At 39.7% G+C, this 25,501-nt stretch overlaps 1 protein-coding gene across 1 annotated transcript; it reads right to left on the bottom strand.

Annotated features, from left to right (window-relative positions):
- Window positions 1-4,551: 4,551 nt before the first annotated feature.
- Window positions 4,552-17,165, bottom strand: LOC121873739 (cryptochrome DASH-like). The gene is given in 14 exon segments (XM_042377442.1): window positions 4,552-5,573; window positions 5,901-6,074; window positions 6,186-6,305; window positions 7,214-7,371; window positions 9,591-9,694; window positions 9,949-10,074; window positions 10,346-10,508; window positions 10,787-10,935; window positions 11,056-11,183; window positions 13,652-13,748; window positions 14,187-14,270; window positions 14,272-14,357; window positions 16,622-16,723; window positions 16,986-17,165. Coding segments are annotated over 14 exon segments (1,650 nt in total). The 5' UTR covers window positions 17,043-17,165; the 3' UTR covers window positions 4,552-5,471.
- Between the last annotated feature and the right edge of the window lie 8,336 nt (window positions 17,166-25,501).

Here is a 25,501-nt window from a genome sequence, read left to right on the forward strand (position 1 = left end):
ACAAGAGGTACCGGTCCGGCCAGAACCAGACAGTATGATGTAGTCGTGGCCAGAATTAGGCAAGGATACAGATACATCTGGCAAGTTAGTGATGCTGTAACCATAACGGAACACTCAGCATGTACACATTGATAAACCTTTAAAGCATAGTCTTGAACACTATATTATTGAATGTGACACTGTCAAAGACTTCAGGCCTCCTGGCTTATTGTATCATTTACAGTATGTGTTTAATTAATCATATTTTAAGTGAAGTTATTGTAATTGTTGCCTACTTGTATTTCAGGTTGGGATTGCAGTGTATATGTGATGAGTAGCACTGTGGAGCAGACTGTGGAGTAAAGAGCAGAGGAGATGCAGTTGGAGGATGTCACGAAGGCAGAGTTGCAGCTCGGGAAGAAGTAGCGACGGCGCTTGTTTGAAAGAGCTATTGATGTAGATCTGTTGTGTATAAAGTGTAAGCAGTTTTTCATTTGGTTTACTGTATTTGAAGTGGAAGTTGTAACATCACAGGTGCGGTCGTAGAGTCGGCAACATCTACGAGTTAAGTCCGCGAGTTAACCATTAAGTTTATATAAAGCTTATGGTAGTGTGATACAGGTTGGACCTCGCTAATCCGGGATACTTGGGACCAGACAGGTTCCAAATTAGCAAAATTCCAAACCGTTGAAACAGAGGTTAAAAAAAGGCATAACAATGCATAAACTGTACAACTTACATCAGCATAAATCTAGCCAAGGCTTACTGAACCTCTTTATGACAAGGTGTTAGTGTTGTGGCACAAGTTTACTGAACACTGGACCCTTACTTTATGTGTCTTCACTATATGGGAATTTGCATACATGTACAAAAGTAAACTATGAATTTATTTGAAATACTCTGAAACATTCAATGTCATAATATCCTGACCACTGGGGTTAGTTATACAGACTTCCATGTGAAAAAGTCATAATTTTGAACAAGAATATTACTGTACCGACTTTGTACTCAAATGTACTAAGCTAAAGAACTAAAAATCTTATCTCTTGTGCAAACAATGGGTTATTTTACTCAAATTAATGGCCATCTTGCAAGAATTCCAGCAATGCAAGTTATATTCTGCTAAGTCAGTGATATTTTATAAGATAAAACTTTAAGCCTAAAACCTCCTTCATCCTCTAAAATCCTTATTCCCTACTGGCTGGGAAGAAGGGGAGGTGAGGTGTTGACAGCCAGGCGGGGAGATTCCCGAGTACGTAGTTATCAGTGGAGGCGGGAGAGGTCAGGGACTCAGGATTATACAGTAGAGAGTTAAAATTTTTCGCTTTTATAATGTCACCGACTTGACTTGACAGAATATAACTTGCATTGCTGGAATTTTGGCATGATAGCGATTAATTTGAGGATAAACATCCCATAATTTGCACTAGAGATACAATTTTTAGACCTTTAGCTAAGTACATTTGAGTACAAAGTGAGTACAGTATAATACAGTATGTTGTTCAAAATTATAGCTTTTTAGAAATTAACTTAGTACATTTGAGTACAAAGTGAGTACAGTATAATACAGTATGTTGTTCAAAATTATAGCTTTTTAGTAATTAACTTAGTACAGGGTGTGATAATTGTCCATAACTTTTATAGCATTACTGTTGGCTTTTAGTAGTTGTGGAATATATCCTAATGTTCCCCAGAAGATAAAAATTCACTAAATGCGTCCCGAACCATCGAAGCTGCCGGACTATCAGGTCCCGGAATAGCTGGGTCCAACCTGTGTGTTGCTGAATATTGAAAGTGTAGTATTAGTAAGGTTTAAAATTGTTTTATTTTGGCTTCGTTAAAATGAGAAAATAAAGGGTATGTGGCTGTATAGTAAAGTGAAAATGTTGAAATTATAGTTATTTAATGAGTAAAATGCAAGTTACGAGGTTTGAAAGTGAAATTAAGGGGGTGGTTTGTTTATGACGAATGAAAAGTTGAAGTTTAAATATATTGGTTTGTTCTTTTGAATAAATCGTCATTAATGGAGTGTTCTAAGAGAGGGTGGTACTGTAGTAGTGATGAAGTTTATCAGTGTTGCCAAATAATAAGTAAATAATGTAAAGAAATAAATTGGTTGACTATGTAGAAGTGTTAATGTGGCGACTACAGAAGGGGTTAATTAGAATGTTTGAAGAAAGTAAAATAATGGGTGTGAAAAAAATTGGGAGGTCTAAATATTGAAATGTAAATACAGCATTCCCTTAAAGCTCGCTAGGTTGGGTAAAACAGACCCTGTGAGAAAGCAAAATCCACGAGTTTTTCATGCCAGTCCCAGGAGTGTGCAAAATACATATATAAATAGCTATATGCACATGTATAACAACATTATGCATGCATAAGATAATATAATATTAAAATGAAATAACATAAATAAATAAACATAAACATGAAATAATACTGTATGGACAATAGGTCCACTCAGTGATAGTTGTGGTAACGGCATGTACAAGCTGGACAATTTTGTAATTAAGAAGATTTGTGACCAGGTGAGAAGGCCAGGTCACCTGACCATCTGACCTGACCACGAACCATTGTGTGCTATTTAAAGATTAGTAGGGTCATTACCTAATACCTGACCATTGTGGACCTGGTCTCACCCTCCTCTGTATATATACACCTTGATTTGTATTTCTCTCTCAAGTCTGTACTCACCCCTGAAGATGTGAATTACACGAAAGCGCTTGGGAACTTCGTGTTTTCTTCTTTCCTTGTGGTTATCAGCATATACCTAGATCACGCACCTACAGTGATTTACTTGCATATATATATATATATATATATATATATATATATATATATATATATATATATATATATATATATATATATATATATATAAATATATATATATATATATATATATATATGTGTGTGTGTGTGTGTGTGTGTGTGCGTGTGTGTGTGTGTAAATGTTTATTGTATTGAAACATGGGATGAATGTTAGAAATGGAGAGATTAAATAAATTAGGAGAAATAGCAAAGTTGAGTGGAGGCAAATGGGGCATGGTGAAGTGTTAAAGGAGTATGGGAAGGGAGGTGTTTTAATGTGACAGGCAGGCAGTGAGGAAGGTCATTTGGAAACAAGACAAGGGGGTTAATATTTGAAGTAAGTACTGTGCTATACTGTACTGTACATCAGTTGTAGCATTAATGAGAGACATCTGTACTGTACATCAGTTGTAGCATTAATGAGAGACATCTGTACTGTACATCAGTTGTAGCATTAATGAGAGACATCTGTACTGTACATCAGTTGTAGCATTAATGAGAGACATCTGTACTGTACATCAGTTGTAGTATTAATGATGGACATCTGTACTGTACTGTACAACAGATGTACCATTAATAATGGCGTTACAGCTACATTTATTTCTATAAATTGAAGGGTAAAGTCTACATATCTCCCTTAATATTGATCTAATTGATCTAAAATTAATTATGAGCAAAGAAACCTTAGCTTAAAGTGCCACTTTGTTCAGTGTTCTTATGAATGCAGCAGATGAGTGCTAACAGGCATTAGTCGATCCATAGTTTACCATGATGAGGTGTATCAAGTGAAACAAGTATATGGAGCAAGTAACAACATCACTACATTATAAGATGTTGTAACTGATAGACTAAGGTTAGGATATAAGTACCTCTGGCAGTATGTTCCCCAAGCAGATGTGAACAAGACCAAATGTAAAGTGTGTGGCCAGACATATGACCACACACTCTGGCAGTATGTCCCTCAGGCAGATGTGAACAAGACCAAATGTAAAGTGTGTGGCCAGACATATGGCCACACACTCCAAAACTACGTCCTTCACTGTTTGAAGTTAGAACCTGAATATTAACCCCCAAGTGCAGTGCAGAACAGTACAGTATAATATGGATCAGAACAGAACAATACAGTATATTATGGAACAGTACAGTACAGTAGTCCCTCATTAATGCTACAACTGACATACAGTACAATACAGTACAGTACAGTACTGTATAATATAGATCAGTACAGTACAGGGTTAAAGCTTCACATATAACAAAGACAATGTTGAATCTTGGTCAAACACTAAAACAGTCACCAGGAAAGTGATCTGGACAATAAATACTGACTCCAGTTTACTGTATACACAATGTAATAAACTAGTGACCCAAATTTATATAAAATACTCGTCTCTATGAGTTATTGGCAGTCACCTTCAACCCTTGCCATCATGTTATTTAATAATATTCTATCTAGACTCATTTCCAGCAATAATTACGGTCATAAAACAGTAAATTATCATAAATATTACCTTGGCTCCTCCCCGGGCGTCGTCCAGACCAATCTAACATTTGGCTCTCAACTCAAAATATAAACCAGCCATGGAATCTTCTGCTCATTAAATTCCATAAATACAAAAACCTATTATTTTAATGATTCTTTACTCATAATGAATTAGGGAAATTACAGCAATATTAATTTAAGACATCCACATACAGTATCTGAAGACCAGCCATTACTGTACACATGTTCTACAATATTGGGGTTGTAATAAAATATTCAGCAATAGTTTAAATACTTATATCTCATTCTGTAAGATATTAATGTTTGTGGCACATCATGGCCAAACATAAAGTGTATACAGGCAGTCCCCGAGTTACGACCGTCCGACTTACCATCACCCGCACTTATGAACGGGATCTCAATACATTCACTGCAAAAATTTTTAATTAAAATCCCATTTTTTTCATTATTTTCATCATTATATAATGTTTAACATCACTTAATTTACATTATTTTTTATATATGGGATATTATTGTTGTTTTGTATGGGCTTTAACCTAACCTAAACTATGGGTCGAGGAACTTATCTCTGTTGTAAATTAGGGACGGCCTGTATTAACATAAAACTCTATATTCATGTCCACAAAATTAATGCCATTCTTGTAGCAATCATTCTTTAAAGACCATTGCTAGATAAACACAAGCCAGTACTATTAGGAAAAGTTGTATATAAGAAGAGTAAATATCTAAATATTGTATGTTAATTTCAACAAGTCTTCTGCTTGACATGATCAAAAAACAAATTTTAACCCAGAGTTTGACATTTCAGCATTGGCTACTTTAAGAAAATGACTGCCCAAGGATGAATTTATATATAACCAAGAAGAGTTACCTAACTAAGGTACAAGATGCTAACTGAACAATATATTAAACCCTGAGTTAACAAGTTGCATGACCTGGTGTCAAGGAATAGTCCTTGAAGACCGGACAACTCACCAACTGTACTGGCTAACCATTACCCAAGAACACCATCCACAAATCTATTAACATCCAGGTCCCCAATTACTGCTGGATACACAGACGCCTATCCATATGTCCGATTGACCTGACTTAACCCATCCAAACCTAACTTAACCACAGATCAATAAATTCTTGCACCCAAATAATACTTTAATAAATTTGTTGATTTTCTAAGCTGGATTTAAGATTTATTGTTTGACTTGAAATAAAAATCCATTCCTCGTTGTTTGGGTTCTCTTCCCTGATTGGTCCACGCGTTCTTGTGTTTAGTGGTCCTCGACGTCTGAAACAGGAAGTGGTTTTAGTACAGGTATTCAGTGCTGTGTGGTATGTTAAGCTTCAAAAAGACCTTAACTTAACCTAACTTAACCAGACCTAACACAATCTAACCAAACTTATCACAATACAACCTAATCTGACCTAACTTAAGCTTACTTAGGGAGCTAATCTTCAGGTGAGCACTTGAGGGTAACTAATCTTCAGGTGAGCACTTGAGGGTAACTAATCTCCAGGTGCTACATAAAGGCTAAAATTATGACAGAATCTCTACCCTAATACACCTCTCGGCTACATCACCAACAACAGCCATAAACCGTCATGCAGAACTCACCACCCTGTGATCCTGACGACTCCACTCTGGGGCCACAACGACAGGATTGGGGTAATATTCTCCGAGGGACACTCCTGCTTTGCCTAGGTCGTGCAGAGACATCTTCCAAGGCGTGTGAACCATGGCACCTCTGATCTCGGCGAGTTCCGGGACCCACGTGCGGATGAACTCACCCTAGGAGATGGAAATGCGCGGAGTGACGGGTTTAACGAGGTGATAATCGTCCCTCAGTTTAATTTATCCGACGTATATAAACGATCAAACCTAACCTAACGACCGGCTTACCTTCGGGTCATAGTCCAGTCCTTGTTTCACCATATTGAATTTCCTGTTTTCTCGAGGGTCGTTACCGATACCTGCCGAGTAGTTCCAGTTGCCGTAGTTACTGCATACATCGTGGTCTAACTGTGGGAGGGAGGGGGGGGGAGAGAGAGAGAGAGGCATTGCTTTATGAATGCATCTATACGGCATGGATTAGTTAATATAAAGATGCCTATATGTTGTGATATAAGGTAAAAAAGGCATTAATATATGCCTTAATGCTATAGTGACTGTGTGTAAGTTTATAATAAGTACTGTGTAGGTTTATTGGGATATAGAGAGTGGATATTAACTATGAATGTGGCCCTATGTGATATCTTATTGAAAGAGACGATGATGTAGTTAAATTTATGGAAAGTATCGGATTATTTATTATTTTAACCCTATGAAATGCCTGATGATTAACCCCCAAGTGCTCACCTCAAGATTAACCCCCAAGTGCTCACCTGAAGATTAACCCCCAAGTGCTCACCTGAAGATTAACCCCCAAGTGCTCACCTGAAGATTAACCCCCAAGTGCTCACCTGTAGATTAACCCCCAAGTGCTCACCTGAAGATTAACCCCCAAGTGCTCACCTGTAGATTAACCCCCAAGTGCTCACCTGAAGATTAACCCCAAAGTGCTCACCTGAAGATTAACCCCCAAATGACCAAAGTGCTCACCTGAAGATTAACCCCCCAAGTGCTCACCTGAAGATTAACCCCAAATGCTCACCTGAAGATTAACCCCCAAGTGCTCACCTGAAGATTAACCCCCAAATGCTCACCTGAAAATTAACCCCCAAGTGCTCACCTGAAGATTAACCCCCAAGTGCTCACCTGATGATTAACCCAAACCAGCCTGAACTTCACCCCCTCAAACTATCTGGGGCTGGTAGCTAAGGGGGGGGGGTGGGGGGGGCAATGTTCAGGTGTTCCATAGGTTAAAACCACCAAATGGCCTCGTTCATGATCTTAACTACCCCAAACACAACCCTCAGGCCTCATCTCACCAACTGCGACTCGAACCATTCAGCACCAAGTCTCCAGTCCAAACCCAGGTCCTTAATGAGAAATGAGGCTACGTTCTGACGGCCGCGATTACTCATCCAGCCCGTCTCTTTTAACTCCCGCATGTTGGCATCTACGAACGGCACTCCTGTTTGACCATCTGTGAATAAATAGTAATATGTAACAATGCTAATAATAATAATAATTTAATCATCATTCAAACTTATAATTGATTTAGCATGTATAGACAATGAAGGTTCAACTGCCAATTTAAAAATAATAATAATAGTTAAATTATCATACAAGTTTACCCTGTCTAATACTGTACCACCCTAACCTAACACAGCACTACCATAATAATAATAATGGTTGCCCCTCGTGTAATACCGATTTTCAAGAAGGGGGATAGATCACTATCCTCTAACTACCGCCCAATCAGTCTAACATCAATTGTTGGCAAATTACTGGAAGCAATCATCTCAAACTCTATTCGAAATCACCTGGAGAAGCACGATTGATCAATGATTCCCAGCATGGCTTCACAAGCGGATGTTCTTGCCTAACTAATCTATTAACATTCTTTTCATCAGTTTTCGAATCGGTGGACGAGGGGCACAATTATGATGTGGTATATCTCGACTTTAGCAAAGCCTTCGACAGAGTCCCCCACGAAAGACTAATTAGAAAGGTAGAAGCACATGGCATCAAAGGTGACATCCTTAAATGGATTAGGGCATGGTTACAGGACAGGAAACAGCGAGTGAGCATTAACAGCACTAAGTCCCATTGGAGCAACGTCACAAGTGGAGTTCCCCAAGGCTCAGTACTTGGACCATTATTATTTATTATATACATAAACGACATAGATATCGGCATAGACAGCAACATAAGTAAATTTGGTGATGACACTAAAATAGGAGGTGTTATTAAATCTGACGAGGACTCGGCAAAACTACAGGAAGATTTAAACAAATTTTTCGAATGGTCTGAAAAATGGCAGATGAAATTCAACGTCGACAAATGTAAAGTACTCAGTATAGGAGACGTAAACAGGGAAACCAGATACCAGATGAACAACGATGCCATAGAGAAATCCGACTGCGAGAGAGATTTAGGAGTAATGATAAGTAGGAACCTTAAACCAAGTAAACAATGTGTCTTTGCTCGTAACAAGGCTAATAAAGTACTTGGGTTCATACAAAGGAGTGTTAGTTACAAGACTAGCGAGGTCATCCTAAAACTGTATCTTGCTCTTGTGAGACCACACCTGGACTACGCAGTTCAGTTCTGGTCGCCGTATTGCAGAATGGATATAGAATCCTTGGAAAGAATTCAGAGGAGAATGACAAGACTAATCCCAGGCATTAGGAACCTTGAGTATAGAGACAGGCTAAAGCATCTTAATTTGCACTCCCTCGAGAGACGCAGAGTGAGGGGCGACCTGATAGAGGTGTATAAGTGGAAGGCAGGGCTAAACAAAGGGGACATTACAAAGGTACTCAAACTATCCAACCAGGAGCGAACTCGTAACAATGGTTTTAAATTAGATAAATTTAGATTTAGGCGTGAAATAGGTAAACACTGGTTTGGAAACAGAGTAGTGGATGAATGGAACAAGTTACCAAATATCATCATTAACTCGAATACGCTGAATAGCTTCAAACATAGGTTGGATGCTTATATGAGCAATAGGGGTTGGGTGTAAACAGGACTGCCCAGTATGGGCCAATAGGCCCGCTGCAGTTTCCTCCATTCTTATGTTCTTATGTTCTTATGTAACAGGGATGGTCTGCCCAAAGGCCCCCCTAGACATGAATTTGTTTAAGGTGTAGAAGCTGTCGCCAACACAACAACAATGCCCTAGGTTATTGAGCTGCATGACCCAGTGTTTAAGGTGTAGAAGCTGTCGCCAACACAACAACCATGCCCTAGGTTAATGAGCTGCATGACCCAGTGTTTAAGGTGTAGAAGCTGTCGCCAACAACAACCACACCCTGAGTTACAGAGCTGCATGATCCAGTGTCAAGGAATAGTCCGAGAAGACCGGACAACTCACCAACTGCACTGGCTAACCATTACCCCAGAACACCATCCACAAATCTACTAACATCCAAGTCCCCAATTACTGCTGGGTAGACCGAGGCAAATGGCGTAAAGAAACTTGCCCATAGTTTCACCCTGGCCGGGGATCAGACCTTGGACCACATGGTTGTGAGGTGAGGATGCTAATCATTACACCATACCCTAACCTAACTTAACACTACCCTAACCTACCCTACCTACATACCTAACCCTACCTAGCTACCCTAATCTAACCCTAACTAACCCAGGGTGTCTAATCTTCAGGTGGCCCCCAGGTAACAATTAACACATACACACCTTTCCACGTCTGAAAAACCTGCGGATCATTCTTCCATTGTCTCTTTTTGCCCATAATGCCGGAAGGATAGAACACGCGGTCGCCGTACTTCACACAAACAAATCTGAAATACGTCAAATAAATTATCGTCATTATTATTTTTGTCTTATCATTATCAACATCATCACTCATTTAAAATAGTAAAGATACTTTAAAATAGCCAGAAACTTACTTAAAATAGCCAAAAATACTGAAAATAGCCAACAAAATTACTTAAAATAGCCCAAATACTCACTTAAAATAGCCAAAATCACTTACAATAGCCAAAAAACACTTAAAAATAGACCCCAAATACTTAAAAATAGCCCAAATACTCACTTAAAATAGTCTCGCCAGATCATCTCAAACACCACCCAGTACGTACTCTGATTGGCGATTCGAGCGCTTTCGTATTTCTTGATTTCAGCGAAGATATAGCGAGGTGAGAGGCAACCGTGGGCTAACCTGAGGCATTAAGAGGAATAATTTATTGGCATGTGACGTTGAGGCATTTTCTTAAGGGCATGAGGAAGGCAGAGGCATTTTATTAAGGACATGAGGAAGTCAGAGGCATTTTCTTTAAGGGCATGAGGAAGGCAGAGGCATTTTCTTAGGGGTGTATGGCATTAGGAGGCATTTTATTAAAGGCATGAGGCACTGGGAGGCATTTTCTTAACATACATAACAAAGAGGCATTTTTATTAAAGGCATTCATTGACGAGAGAGAAATTCCTACCACGGACTCAACTTCGTCGAGTACTCCTCCCCCAATAGTCCGTTCCTCGTCTCCTTGTACTTGGCAACGTTGTTAGAGTCCCAGAAGTACCGTTTCACCCGTTCCAGACCGGACGTTTCCCCGCCAGAAAATGGAAAAGCTGTTCGTCTGTTCGTTGGTGCATCTGTGAATAACCACACATCACGGCTTCCCATAAAATAAATCAATCGAATAAATAAATCGTGTGATGTTTACCTCTCAGTTCATTAACGTACGTGTGAAAATTAACATCAAAATCCTTCCCCCCCCTATAAAACATCCCAGCTTAAATAAACAGATCAAGCTGAGTTTATCTTTCATTCTATTGACGGTTGTATTAAAATGAACGTGAAAATCACCCCTATAAAACACCCCAGCTTAAAAAACAAATTAAAAAAAAAAACAACAACACCCATTGTTTACCTTTAACACCGAGTCGCTCTAGTGTGGGTAAATCTCCGAGGTCAATGCCCGAGGGAAGTGGCTTTAATTTCTCCGGCATTACTATGGGGCCTAGGACTCGACTCTCCGCTTCGACGGCTTTTCTAAATCCCGTGAAAGTGTCCGGGATGCTGTAAGGAGTAGGTTGGTGAGCATCAGGATTATTACGACCAAATTAATATGTATCAATCTCTCTCTCTCTCTCTCTCTCTCTCGCTCTATCTGGTACCTATTAATAAACACAGACTCACTTATTGACGGCAAACGGTAAGTCATTCTTGTGGTAGAGCGTCGAACCCCAGAAAGAATGAATTTGAGCCCCAGCCGCCTTACAGCGTTCTCGCAGAGCTCGTTCGACATCCTTCTCCTCTCTCGTTACCTGGGTAGAGCACGAGGTTAACGTAAATATTGGAGTCTAGGGTTCAGAAAAAGCGTATGATAATTTAGGACTAGTACGGTGAATGTATTTATTTAACGGGCTATATAGAGATGAGAGTCCATTATATCGAGGGTTCGTTAGATGTGAAACCCCCATTTAATGAACTATATAGAGATGATAGTCCATTATATCGAGGGTCGTTAGATGTGAAACCTCCATTTAATGAACTATATAGAGATGATAGTCCATTATATCGAGGGTCCGTTAGATGTGAAACCTCCATTTAATGAACTATATAGAGATGATAGTCCATTATATCGAGGGTCCGTTAGATGTGAAACCTCCATTTAATGAACTATATAGAGATGATAGTCCATTATATCGAGGGTCGTTAGATGTGAAACCCCCATTTAATGAACTATATAAGAGATGATAGTCCATTATATCGAGGGTCCGTTAGATGTGAAACCTCCATTTAATGAACTATATAGAGATGAAAGTCCATTATATCGAGGGTCTGTTAGATGTGAAACCTCCATTTAATGAACTATATAGAGATGATAGTCCATTATATCGAGGGTCCGTTAGATGTGAAACCTCCATTTAATGAACTATATAGAGATGATAGTCCATTATATCGAGGGTCCGTTAGATGTGAAACCTCCATTTAATGAACTATATAGAGATGATAGTCCATTATATCGAGGGTCAGTTAGATGTGAAACCTCCATTTAATGAACTATATAGAGATGATAGTCCATTATATCAAGGGTCCGTTAGATGTGAAACCTCCATTTAATGAACTATATAGAGATGATAGTCCATTATATCGAGGGTCAGTTAGATGTGAAACCTCCATTTAATGAACTATATAGAGATGATAGTCCATTATATCGAGGGTCCGTTAGATGTGAAACCTCCATTTAATGAACTATATAGAGATGATAGTCCATTATATCGAGGGTCAGTTAGATGTGAAACCCCCATTTAATGAACTATATAGAGATGATAGTCCATTATATCGAGGGTCAGTTAGATGTGAAACCCCCATTTAATGAACTATATAGAGATGATAGTCCATTATATCGAGGGTCCGTTAGATGTGAAACCTCCATTTAATGAACTATACAGAGATGATAGTCCATTATATCGAGGGTCCGTTAGATGTGAAACCCCCATTTAATGAACTATATAGAGATGATAGTCCATTATATCAAGGGTCCGTTAGATGTGAAACCCCCATTTAATGAACTATATAGAGATGATAGTCCATTATATCGAGGGTCCGTTAGATGTGAAACCTCCATTTAATGAACTATATAGAGTTGATAGTCCATTATATCGAGGGTCAGTTAGATGTGAAACCTCCATTTAATGAACTATACAGAGATGATAGTCCATTATATCGAGGGTCCGTTAGATGTGAAACCTCCATTTAATGAACTATATAGAGATGATAGTCCATTATATCGAGAGTCAGTTAGATGTGAAACCCCCATTTAATGAACTATATAGAGATGATAGTCCATTATATCGAGGGTCCGTTAGATGTAAAACCTCCATTTAATGAACTATATAGAGATGATAGTCCATTATATCGAGGGTCCGTTAGATGTGAAACCTCCATTTAATGAACTATATAGAGATGATAGTCCATTATATCGAGGGTCCGTTAGAGAAACCTCCATTTAATCTATATAGAGAGAAGTCCTGTATCGAAGGTCCCCCCATTTAATGAACTATATAGAGATGATATCCATTATATCGAGGGTCCGTTAGATGTGAAACCTCCATTTAATGAACTATATAGATGATGTCCATTATATCGAGGGTCAGTTAGATAGAAACCCCCATTTAATGAACTATATAGAGATGATAGTCCATTATATCGAGGGTCCGTTAGATGTAAAACCCCATTTAATGAACTATATAGAGATGATAGTCCATTATATCGGTCCGTTAGATGTGAAACCTCCATTTAATGAACTATATAGAGATGAAAGTCCATTATATCGAGGGTCTGTTAGATGTGAAACCTCCATTTAATGAACTATATAGAGATGATAGTCCATTATATCGAGGGTCCGTTAGATGTGAAACCCTCCATTTAATGAACTATATAGAGATGAAAGTCCATTACATCGAGGGTCGTTAGATGTGAAACCCCCATTTAATGAACTATATAGAGATGATAGTCCATTACATCGAGGGTCCGTTAGATGTGAAACCCCCATTTAATGAACTATATAGAGATGATAGTCCATTATATCGAGGGTCCGTTAGATGTGAAACCCCCATTTAATGAACTATATAGAGATGATAGTCCATTATATTGAGGTTTTACTTTATAACTGTAAGTAAAAAAGTGGAAAATACTTAACCTAGATACAGTACTTATAATAATTCATCATACACATATTACTTATAATTGTAAGTGAACAATGAAAGTCACACGTACTAAACTTTACCTCTTCGTGATAAACAACAAAGTAGGAGGCTGCTGCGATGGTCTTTAAAATCGACGGAATAATTACCTCTGGCTCCCCAAACCTCACCAACAAGTCGCTGAAAATAAATGGCAGAATAAATCCTCGACGATAATTATATAAACGTCGATATTTTCCACGATGATAAATCTAAACGTCAGGTTAGATTAGGTTTGGTTAGGTTAGGTTAGCATTAGGTTAAGTTAGGTCACATTAGCATTCTGTTACATTAGGTTTGGTTAGATTAGGTTTGCATTAGAACAGGTTAGGTTTGCATTATGTTAAGTTAGGTCACATTAGCATTATGTTATGTTAGGTTTGGTTAGATTAGGTTTGCATTAGAACAGGTTAGGTTAGCATTAGGTTAAGTTAGGTCACATTAGCATTATGTTACGTTAGGTTTGGTTAGATTAGGTTGGCATTAGGACTGGTTATGTTCGCATTATGTTACGTTAGGTTTGGTTAGATTAGGTTGGCATTAGGACTGGTTAGGTTAGGTTAACGCACTAACACTCACCTCCCTCTCGAACGTAAAGTGTTTCTCAGATCCTGGACACTCTGAAGGAGGAACTTGGCACGATGGTTTCCGGTCTTGGGGAAACAAGTGATAAGTCTCTTGGAAGTGTCTCGGGTCGAAGCAATACACGGGAACGACCTCGTCGACGTTGGTATTTGCTTTCATCAACACCTGTGACGATAACAACATCGATCGTTACAATATTCAACGAGCTATTAAGACTAGATCATGAACGAGGCCATTTGGTGATTTTTAGCCTCAATGGATCACCTGAACATTAGCCCTCCTCCTCCCCCGAAGATAGTTTCAGGGTGGTTAAGCTGGGGGTGACTTCTGGCGAGCACTTGGGGGTTAATCTACAGGTGAGCACTTGGGGGTTAATCTTCAGGTGAGCACTTGGGGGAGCTAATCTTCAGGTGAGCACTTGGGGGAGCTAATCTTCAGGTGAGCACTTGGGGGAGAACTAATCTTCAGGTGAGCACTTGGGGGTTAATCTACAGGTGAGCACTTGGGGGAACTAATCTTCAGGTGAGCACTTGGGGGAGATAATCTTCAGGTGAGCACTTGGGGAGATAATTTCAGGTGAGCACTTGGGGGAGATAATTGTGAGCACTTGGGGGAGATAATCTTTCAGGTGAGCACTTGGGGGAGATACCTCAGGTGAGCACTTGGGGAGATAATCTGTGAGCACTTGGGGAGATAATCTTCAGGGTGAGCACTTGGGGAGCTAATCTTCAGGTGAGCACTTGGGGAGATAATCAGGTGAGCACTTGGGGGAGCTAATCTTCAGGTGAGCACTTTGGGGAGCTAATCTCAGGTGAGCACTTGGGGAACTAACTTCAGGTGAGCACTTGGGGGAACTAATCTTCAGGTGAGCACTGGGGAGATAATCTCAGGTGAGCACTTGGGGAGATAATCTTCAGGTGAGCACTTGGGGAGAGTAATCTCAGGTGAGCACTTGGGGAAATCCATCAGGTGAGCACTTGGGGAACTAATCTTCAGGTGAGCACTTGGGGAAACTAATCTTCAGGTGAGCACTTGTGGGTTAATTCAGGTGAGCACTTGGGGGTTAATCTTCAGGTGAGCACCTTAAAGTTCTCAGTGAGCACTTGGGGGAGATAATCTTCAGGTGAGCACTTTGGGGGAGATAATCTTCAGGTGAGCACTTGGGGGAGATAATCTTCAGGTGAGCACTTGGGGAGATAATCTCAGTGAGCACTTGGGGAGATAATCTCAGGTGAGCACTTGGGGAGATAACCATGTGAGCACTTGGGGAGATAATCAGGTGAGCACTTGGGGAGATAATCTTCAGGTGAGCACTTGGGGAGATAATCTCAGGTGAGCACTTGGGGAGATAATTCAGGTGAGCACTTGGGGAGATAATCTTCAGTGAGCACTGGAACAACTCAGGAGCACTTGGGGGAGATAATCTTCAGGTGAGCACTTGGGGGAGTAACCTCAGGAGCACTTGGGGAGAGACACCTAGGTGAGCACTTGGGGAGATAATCTCAGGTGAGCACTTGGGGAGATAATCTCAGGTGAGCACTTGGTTAATCTCAGGTGAGCACTTAGGGGGAGATAATCTTCAGGTGAGCACTTGGGAACTTCAGGTGAGCACCTTGGGGAGATAATCAGGTGAGCACTTGGGGAGATAATCTTCAGGTGAGCACTGGGGAGATAACCCCAGGCACCTTGGGGGAGATAATCTCAGGAGCACTGGGGGAGATAATTCAGGTGAGCAATTTGGGGAGATAACCTCAGGTGAGCACTTAGGGGAGATAATCTTCAGTGAGCAACTTGGGGAACTAATTCATGAGCACTTGGGGGAGATAATCTTCAGGTGACACTTGGGGAGATACATCTTCAGGTGAGCACTTGGGGAGATAATCTTCAGGTGAGCACTTGGGGAACTAATCTTCAGGTGAGCACTTGGGGGAGATAATCTTCAGGAGCACTAGAGAGACACTTCAGGTGAGCACTTGGGGAGATAATCTTCAGGTGAGCACTTGGGGAGATAATCAGGTGAGCACTTTGAACTAATCCACAGGTGAGCACTTGGGGGTGACTTCTGGCGAGCACTTGGGGGTTAATCTTCAGGTGAGCACTTGGGGGTTAATCTTCAGGTGAGCACTTGGGGAGCTAATCTTCAGGTGAGCACTTGGGGGAGCTAATCTTCAGGTGAGCACTTGGGGGAACTAATCTTCAGGTGAGCACTTGGGGGTTAATCTACAGGTGAGCACTTGGGGGAACTAATCTTCAGGTGAGCACTTGGGGGAGATAATCTTTTCCCTGACATTCCAAATAATTTCGCAACCAACAAGACGTGAATAAATATTAATTAAATAGATAGATAGATAGATAAACAGGCGGATAGATGGATAGAAATAATCAACAAATAGAAAATAACTTATTCAGGACTAACAACACATAACTACCTCATTATCGTGGTATCGCAAATCGTTCCGCAGCCAACAGAGAGCGACGGATTTATTCTTTACGTTCATCTTGGCCTTTGAAGAGACGTGGGTTCTGTGTTTCTGCAATAAGGACACGTAGTTTGGTTAGGTTAGGTTTGGGGGCCTATTAGAACTGGGGGAGAAAATTAACAAGAATCTGGGGCCTATTAGAACAGGGAGAACAAATTAACAAGAATCTGGGGCCTATTAGAACAGGGAGAACAAATTAACAAGCATCTGGGGCCTATTAGAACAGGGAGAACAAATTAACCACCAACTGGGGCCCATTAGGACAAGGGTCTATAAGCTCTGGGGTCTATACGGGCAAACCATACCACCTCACCTGCCAAGTCCCCGTTACAACTCTTCTTATTGCTCGACCACCAATAGCTGTTAACATCAATACTATCCACCTCTCTTATCTTATCTTCCAGTTAATACTATTTTAAGTCATCAATCGGCCATAAATCGTCTCCATAGATCAATAATGGAGGTTAAGTTGGGTTATCGGCTGCCCTGTAGAGTCACCACCGTCTCTATGTCGGTTTGTTTACTTCCTGGTGTTGTGTAAGGAAACATTCGACTATTATAAGTATTTCCGCTTTATAATTCACTTAAAAATCAATTATAGCTTAAATAAATATCTTAATATATAAAATATATTTATGTGTAAATATATATGTATAAAATTATTTAATCTAACTAACTAACTAACTAACTAACTAACTAACTAACTAACTAACTAACTAACTAACTAACTAACTAACTAACTAACTAACTAACTAACTAACTAACTAACTAACTAACTAACTAACTAACTAACTAACTAACTAACTAACTAACTAACACTAGACCACACGCACTTAAACTGTCCCCAACTGTTTATATAAATCATTTCTTCCACATTAGTTTACTCAAATTACTTCTCACAAACAATACAGTAATGCTCCACTATACTACGCATCTATACACTGCTTCATACACTATACACAAGGTTTACTACAGCTCACTCGACCTTCCCTCCCTCATCAGGCCTCTTAAGTCCCCCCCTCAACAGCTTGGTTACACTTGGCTTGAATGACAAACTTCACAACCACCTGCCCACCTCGTGCACAATTCCTTCTCATGGGAACACAACCCATCTCATACACAGCCCCCACAAGCCAAACCCTCTTACACTCAAAACGTTATATGACACCACAACAAGCCACACCCACCGACACCCTCACAAAACATTTAACGACACCACAGGAAGCCACACCCACCCACAACTCCACTCAGAGTTAAACGACCACCGACAAGTTACACCCACCCACACCCTCACAAAAAATTAAATGACACCATAGCAGGCTACACCCATCCACACCTTCACACAAAACGTTAAAATAATACCTCAAGGAATACTGTTGTGTAATGTCAGAAGCTTCACTTCTCACACACGTGGTTTGTTATCCCCACAAACTGCACCACACTTCACTTTTGACCTCGTACTGCACCACACTGACCACATGCTGCACCACACGAGTAACAGAGGGTTTTGAACTGTAGTTGGATCTGTAGTCATTCCTTTATCTGAAAAAGAAAAAGGTACACCAGCACATTGTAATACGTAGATTGGCTTAGGTTAAATTGATCTTCAGCTGAAATAAGCTGGGGATGAATCCTCAGGCGAGCCAAAGATTTTAACGTTTTCCAGAGGTTATATTAATTAGATGGTTGCTGCCTTATTTACCAATATATTTTAGTTGTCGCTATATACATCTACCATTTATTTTAGGAACCCGGTATTTTTTTTTACAAGTAGACAACCAACGAACCTCTAGGTTAGGTTAGGTTAGGTTAGGTTACGTTGTTAAGTTAATTTTGGTCCTTTTTGGTTGTTGAGCAATGAATCGGCTGCTTGTCCAATTAACCAGTCCGTTCACACATATTTATATTTGGGTTTTAAGTAACGAAACCCAAACGGTAGTTCCTTTGTTTTATTATAAAAGGTTGTATATATAATTCCTGAGTGTATATCAACCGTAAGTCTCACTGTCTAGGAGTGAATGAGAAAGGGACGGCGTTTATGTATGATAAACGTTTGGTCACGTCCTTTCGATATGAGTTGAGGTGAGCTACTGAAGCTTAGGGGCATCGCAGTGCGTGCTTACAGAAATGCTGAGTTATGGGTCTCGCCCTCTTGGGTAAGTTGCCCGCTCACGTGTCAATCTCATGTCTTACTCATAGACAGTGGAAAGTTACAGGGTGGTGAATCTGAATATAATATCAGATGTATTGACCCATTTATATAATACGTTCTGTTGATGAGACAGGGGCCTATTACAGCAATGTGTTTTTCCGATGGTAAAATCCAGCAGGTTTGTTCACTTTTAAAAAATTACCAGGAACCCTTAATGTTACTTTATTTAATATACTGTATACTGTATTCGGAAACACCTCAACCTCGACTTTCTGAAACGTCTCGCCCTCCGTCGGCTCTCGCCTCGGCTGGCTCCCTACCTATCGCCCCGCCTGGGCCGGCTCCCTGCCTCGCCCACCCTAAAACCTGTAATAAATTCTGTTTCCACTTCCAGAAATCTTAGTTAAAGAGTAAGCAAAGAAATAGCCAGTAAAAAAAATATATCGTAATTCCGCAAAAAATCGTTATATTTGTCAAACCTACAGTAGTCATTGTGGCCCAGTTTTTAATGGTGAATACATACAGTGGTGATGATGAACGTTTGGAGACATGCGTAATTATTGAGTTATGACCACCTGGCTCCTCCAAAAGTGGGTTGGGCTTCCAAGCAAGGGGGAAAAAGTGAAATTAAAAAGTAAATACAGTAATCTAACCCAATCTGGTCATTGAACTCGCTTACTGGTTAATTATTACGTAAATACTGATGTACGGTTTACGCTCGTTACCTACCACCGGCTCATAGTTTAGGCTCGTTTGTCATGGCTCATTTGGCGGTATATTTGCCTAAAACATTAAGAAATTACTGGTTTGACGTTAGAGAAACGCTTAATATAATACTAAACCATATTAATGTACTTGTTTAAGCTGCATAGTAGGTACCATAGGCCATACAGCCCAGTGAATCTTGGGGATACGACCCTTGGAGGCAAGTGAACTGCAACAACCGGCTGGCAAGTTTTTAACTTAAATCAGCATTTATTACGCCATAATTAAGTATATTAAACACTACCCAAAAGAATAACCATTTCTCTTGGCCATTTTGACTGTAGACAGTCGGGGAAAAACATTACACGTATATAATTGAGACTAGAAGTGTGGGGCAGCTCTGGCTTACCTGCTTGTCAACTGCAGTCAGTGAGTGGTGATGGTCGGTGAAGAATGGGGCGAAAATACGATACGAAGTCATTAGTTAAGAGGTGAAAGAAGATTTTTAGGAATTGAAGAAAAAGTGGTGAAACTGAAATACAGTAGGAGTAGAAAGAATCTGGGCTCAACCAGATCGCTTCATCTGTCCTCTCTCGGGGCGAAAATGAGTTAGTCGAGACTTTATATATGAAGGTTGAGAGTGACGTCACGAAGCTTCATTGAATTATTTTGATGCTTCATTGAAGCATTCGAAGCTTCGAATATGAATATACGCTAAAATACCTAAAAACGTCAAATTTATGGCCCAATTTCACTTTTGATTAACTTTTAGGATATAATACAGCGAAAATAGTGTCCCATGACGAAAAAACTAAAAACAGAAAATAGGAAAAGAAGAGAGAAATGCTAGGACTCGAACTCAGGCTTCAATGAGTGGCAGGTAAAACGCTTTATCCACTGGAGTTTTCGGGGAAGTAGATAACCAACTTTCCTAAAAAGTAGATATTTCCCATTTTGTATGATACAAATTTCCCCTTTTCTATGACAATCTACTTCGTAAAATTAGGTAACATTTCCCAAAAAGTCGATAATCTACTTTCAGGAAATTAGATTACATAAGTTTTCGAAAATTAGATTCTCATAGAAAACAATTTATATTATAGAAAACGGAATTTTTTTATCATAGAAAATGGGAAATAACTACTTTCTGGGAAAGTAGATTATTGACTTTTCGGAGAAGGACATTAACGACTTTTGGTGGAAATATTACCTAATTTTCCGAAGTAGATTATCATAGAAAACGGGAAATTTGTTGCATAGAAAATGAGAAATATCTACTTTCCGGGAAAGTTGGCTATCTACTTTCCTGAAAAGTAGATTATCTACTTTTCGGGAAAGTAGATTATCGTTTTTTTGGGGAAGTAGATCATCGACTTTTGGGGAAATATAAGTAGATAACCAACTTTCCCGGAAAGTAGATATTTCCCATTTTCTGTGATACAAATTTCCCGTTTTCTATGATAACTATCAAAAAAAAACAACCCAAAAAACACAAAACCAAACCCAATAGGTAATATTTCCCCAAAAGTCGATGATCTACTTCCAAAAAGTCGATAATCTACTTCGAAAAGTAGATAAGATTATCTACTTTTCGAAAGTAGATAACCAACCCAAAAAAAACAAAAAAAAAAGATAAACTTTCCCGGAAAGTAGATATATCCAATTTTCTGTGATACAAATTTCCTGTTTTCTATGATAATCTAATTCTCAAAATTAGGTAATTTTTCCCAAAAAGTCGATAATCTGCTTCCCCGAAAAATCGATAATCTACTTTCCCGAAAAGTAGAAAATCTACTTTTTGGGAAAGTAGATAACCAACTTTCCCGGAAAGTAGATATTTCCCATTTTCTGTGATACAAATTTCCCGTTTTCTATGATAATCTACTTCGCAAATTAGGTAATATTTCCCCAAAAGTCGAAAATTTAATTCCCCAAAATGTCGATAATCTACTTTCTCGAAAAGTAGATAAGATTATCTACTTTTCGGGAAAGTAGATAACCAACTTTCCCGGAAAGTAGATATTTCCCATTTTCTGTGATACAAATTTCCCGTTTTCTATGATAATCTACTTCGCAAAATTAGGTAATATTTCCCCAAAAGTCGAAAATTTACTTCCCCAAAATGTCGATAATCTACTTTCTCGAAAAGTAGATAATCTTATCTACTTTTCGGTGTACTGCGCACATCATTGTCATCCCTAAAAATCCCATTTAATTCATATTACGCTACATAACATTCAAATGCACCGCGCTTGTAGAACCTAAGAAAACGGGAAACATTGATAAAGGACAACTCACCTACTCAAGGTTCCTAGACCATGTGTTGTATTGTACCCAGGTATAGTTATATCATATTAAGTGTATGTATTCATAGCATTAAGGATCACTCAGGGTAGGCATAAGATGAATGTTAAAGTCCAGTTGAGCCGGACTAGTGTACTGTAAGACTAAGTGTGGATCAGGGTTTGAAGGTCTTACTATTTACGTCTGTGAGCGTGTAGCGAACATAACTCCAACAGATATCATATGAAAATACATGAGAACAATGATCTGGAAAAAGGATAAATGTACCAGAACTATGTGAGGTGTTGACAGTGATCCAGAAACTATACTTGGAAGGAAATATCTTGTATGCGTCGGCATGAATTTAATACACCTCGTAGCCTCACGTGACATATACCCACGACAGGTACAGTGATCAGAGAATCTTATGTCTGTGTTCAAATAGTGCAATGTGTGAGAGGAGGATCCCTCATTACAGTTTTAAGTGAAGGTGATACACCCCCGCCATGAACATTCAGCCTTTGTTTCAAGGTGCGTCATGTACCCGCCTTGGATGCCACGTTGATATTATAACCCCAGGCATTTACCCAAGCACTAGCAAACCAAGACCTTACCTTAGTGTGTAATTTAGGATTAAAATATGTGTTTATAAGACATGAGTGACAATATACCGAAAAGTGTTCAGGTGAGAACCATAAGAAACAAAAGTGTAAATTGAGGATTGGAAACTGTAGGCCTATGTGACGGGGAGCAGCGGGGCACTGGCCTCAGTCTTCTCCATTCTACCGTCACCTCAGGTCAGTGTCCTAGCTGGCTATATCCCGCCCTATAATTAAGGTTGATAAATAGAAGTTACTACAGTTTAAAGCTTTGCCGGATATATAAGTGTGATTTCCAGCGCACCACTCCAAATGAATAGTCACAACTAAGGAGACCGTGAGAAACTGCGGTCGTCACTTGGAGCGACCTATAATACCAGGCGTAGAAATAGTGCTGGTATGTCTCTAGGTGAAGCGCTCGTCTTTACCCACCGAGGGCGGTGTGCGAACGAGGTGCCCGTTGTGTATACCTAAAAGTCACAAGGAGTCACATACTTGCAGGTATGGAGTGTAACAGGTGTGTTGAGATGGTGCTACTATGTATGATAACCGATGGTGCTATATTCCACACAGGTGGAGCAGTCTGATGTGTTAAGGGATATTGTAAGAAGGAACGACCGAGGTACGGTGGTCACAGATTGTTATGCAATAAGTAGGTGGATGACACGCCATCAATGTAAGAGTCTGGGGCCCATCTGGGTAACCACATTTCCGTTGTTCTTCTGAGGAAGGCCAATTCATGTATATGTTTTTTACCAGTATGTTTTAAAAGGAATAAATCAATTAAGACATGTTATGGTTTCACCCTTCTTTACCCTTATCGATCTGGTCAATGGAAAACCTAACCCAATGCCTAGTCTACTCTGCCCGCTACCTAATGAGCTACATGCTGTCCAGAGGGGGTCTGGTGGCAGCGACCCTTAGGAATTAAGATTAGAGTTAAGTTATCCCCTTAGATTTAGTGACCCCAGATCTGGCAGTATATCGGGAAAGTAGATAACCAACTTTCCCGGAAAGTAAATATTTCCCATTTTCTGTGATACAAATTTCCCGTTTTCTATGATAATCTACTTCGCAAATTAGGTAATATTTCCCCAAAAGTCGATGATCTACTTCCCCAAAAAGTCGATAATCTACTTTCTCGAAAAGTAGATAGCCAACTTTCCCGGAAAGTAAATATTTCCCATTTTCTGTGATACAAATTTCCCGTTTTCTTTGATAATCTACTTCGCAAAATTAGGTAATATCCGCCCTATAATTAAGGTTGATAGAAGTTTTACAGTTTAAAGCTTTGCCGGATATAGAAGTGTAATAGGAATGTGTTAAGGGTGGAGTTAACCGCCCGTCAGGCATTATTTCTAGTCTTCCTCGTTCTACGTTACCTCAGGTTCCATGCGGTCGGAGTACCTTGCCGCCCGGCCGCCATATTATCCTTTGAGCGTCACGACAGGTGTGACTACTCCCCACTATACCAATCCACCGAACCTGTGGATTTCCAGCGCACCACTCCAAATGAATAGTAAAACAAAAGGAGACCGTGAGAAACTCTGCGGTCGTCACTTGGGCGACCTATAATACCAGGCGTAGAAATAGTGCTGGTATGTCTCTAGGTGAAGCCCTCGTCTTTACCCACCTAGGGCGGTGTGCAGAACGAGGTACCTGTTGTAACCACCAAAAGGTAGGGGTCCATACGCAGGTGGGTGTACATGTGTGTTGAGATAGTGCTACTATGTATGATGACAGCTATATTCCATACAGGTGGAGCAGTCTGATGTGTTAAGGATAGTGTAGAAGGAATGACCGAGGTAAGGGGTCACAGATTGTTATGCAATAAGTAGGTGAACGACACCCCCATCAATGTAAGAGTCTAGGGCCCATCCGGGTAACCACATTTTCGTTGTTCTTCTGAGGAAGGCCAATTCATGTATATGTTTTTACCTGTATGTTTTATAAGAAATAAATCAATTAAGACATGTTATGGTTTCACCCTTTTTCCATATAATCTGGTCAATGGAAGACCTAACCAATGCCTAGTCCATGCACGCTACCTAACAGGCTACATATTTGTCCAGAGGGTCTGGTGGCAGCGACCCTTAGAAATTAAGATTAGAGTTAAGTTATCCTTAGACTTAGTGACCCCGAATCTGGCAGTATATTAACAACTGTGATGTACTAACATGTACTGTACATTACCAACTGTGATGTACTAACATGTACTGTACATTACCAACTGTGATGTACTAACATGTACTGTACATTACCAACTGTGATATACTAACATGTACTGTACATTACCAACTGTGATGTACTAACATGTACTGTACATTACCAACTGTGATGTACTAACATGTACTGTACCTTGCCAACTGTGATTCTACTAACATGTACTGTACATTAACAACTGTGATGTACTATGTACTGTACATTACCAACTGTTTTGTACTAACATGTACTGTACATTACCAACTGTGATGTACTAACATGTACTGTACATTAACAACTGTGATGTACTAACATGTACTGTACATTAGCAACCTGTGATGTACTAACATGTACTGTACTTACCAACTGTGATGTACTAACATGTACTGTACATTACCAACTGTGATATACTAATGTACTGTACATTACCAACTGTGATGTACTGTACTGTCAGATGCTACTAGGATATATCCCAAGGGCTCTGTAATATATAATGTATGTTCTTATGGTAATGTATAACATACATTTCATGTTATGCTACTCTGTGTAATTTGTTGTATATAGTGAGTTGTTGTATATAATACATAATTGGTTGGGTGCGAAGTTGGCTTCTTGTACAAGATGTTCCAAACTTGGGTCTTGTGATGTTACTCCAATTATTAACATATGTTAATGTTAATTCAAGTAGTTTGAGGAGTCTACTTAATTGTCTTTTATTTTAACTTGTTGTAATTGTCTCATTAATAATTTGTGAATTAATGTAACTGTGATGTTATACCCACAATGCTTGGTGGGAGAGTTGAGAGGGAATGAAGGTAGAGGAACCAGGGAGGACTCACTGTAGACCAGACCTGTGTGACTCGCTGCTTCACCTCAATTGAGTTTAGG

This window comes from Homarus americanus, unplaced genomic scaffold (assembly GCF_018991925.1).
Source record: "Homarus americanus isolate GMGI-L3 unplaced genomic scaffold, GMGI_Hamer_2.0 scaffold52397, whole genome shotgun sequence".
Taxonomy (NCBI): Eukaryota; Metazoa; Arthropoda; class Malacostraca; order Decapoda; family Nephropidae; genus Homarus; species Homarus americanus.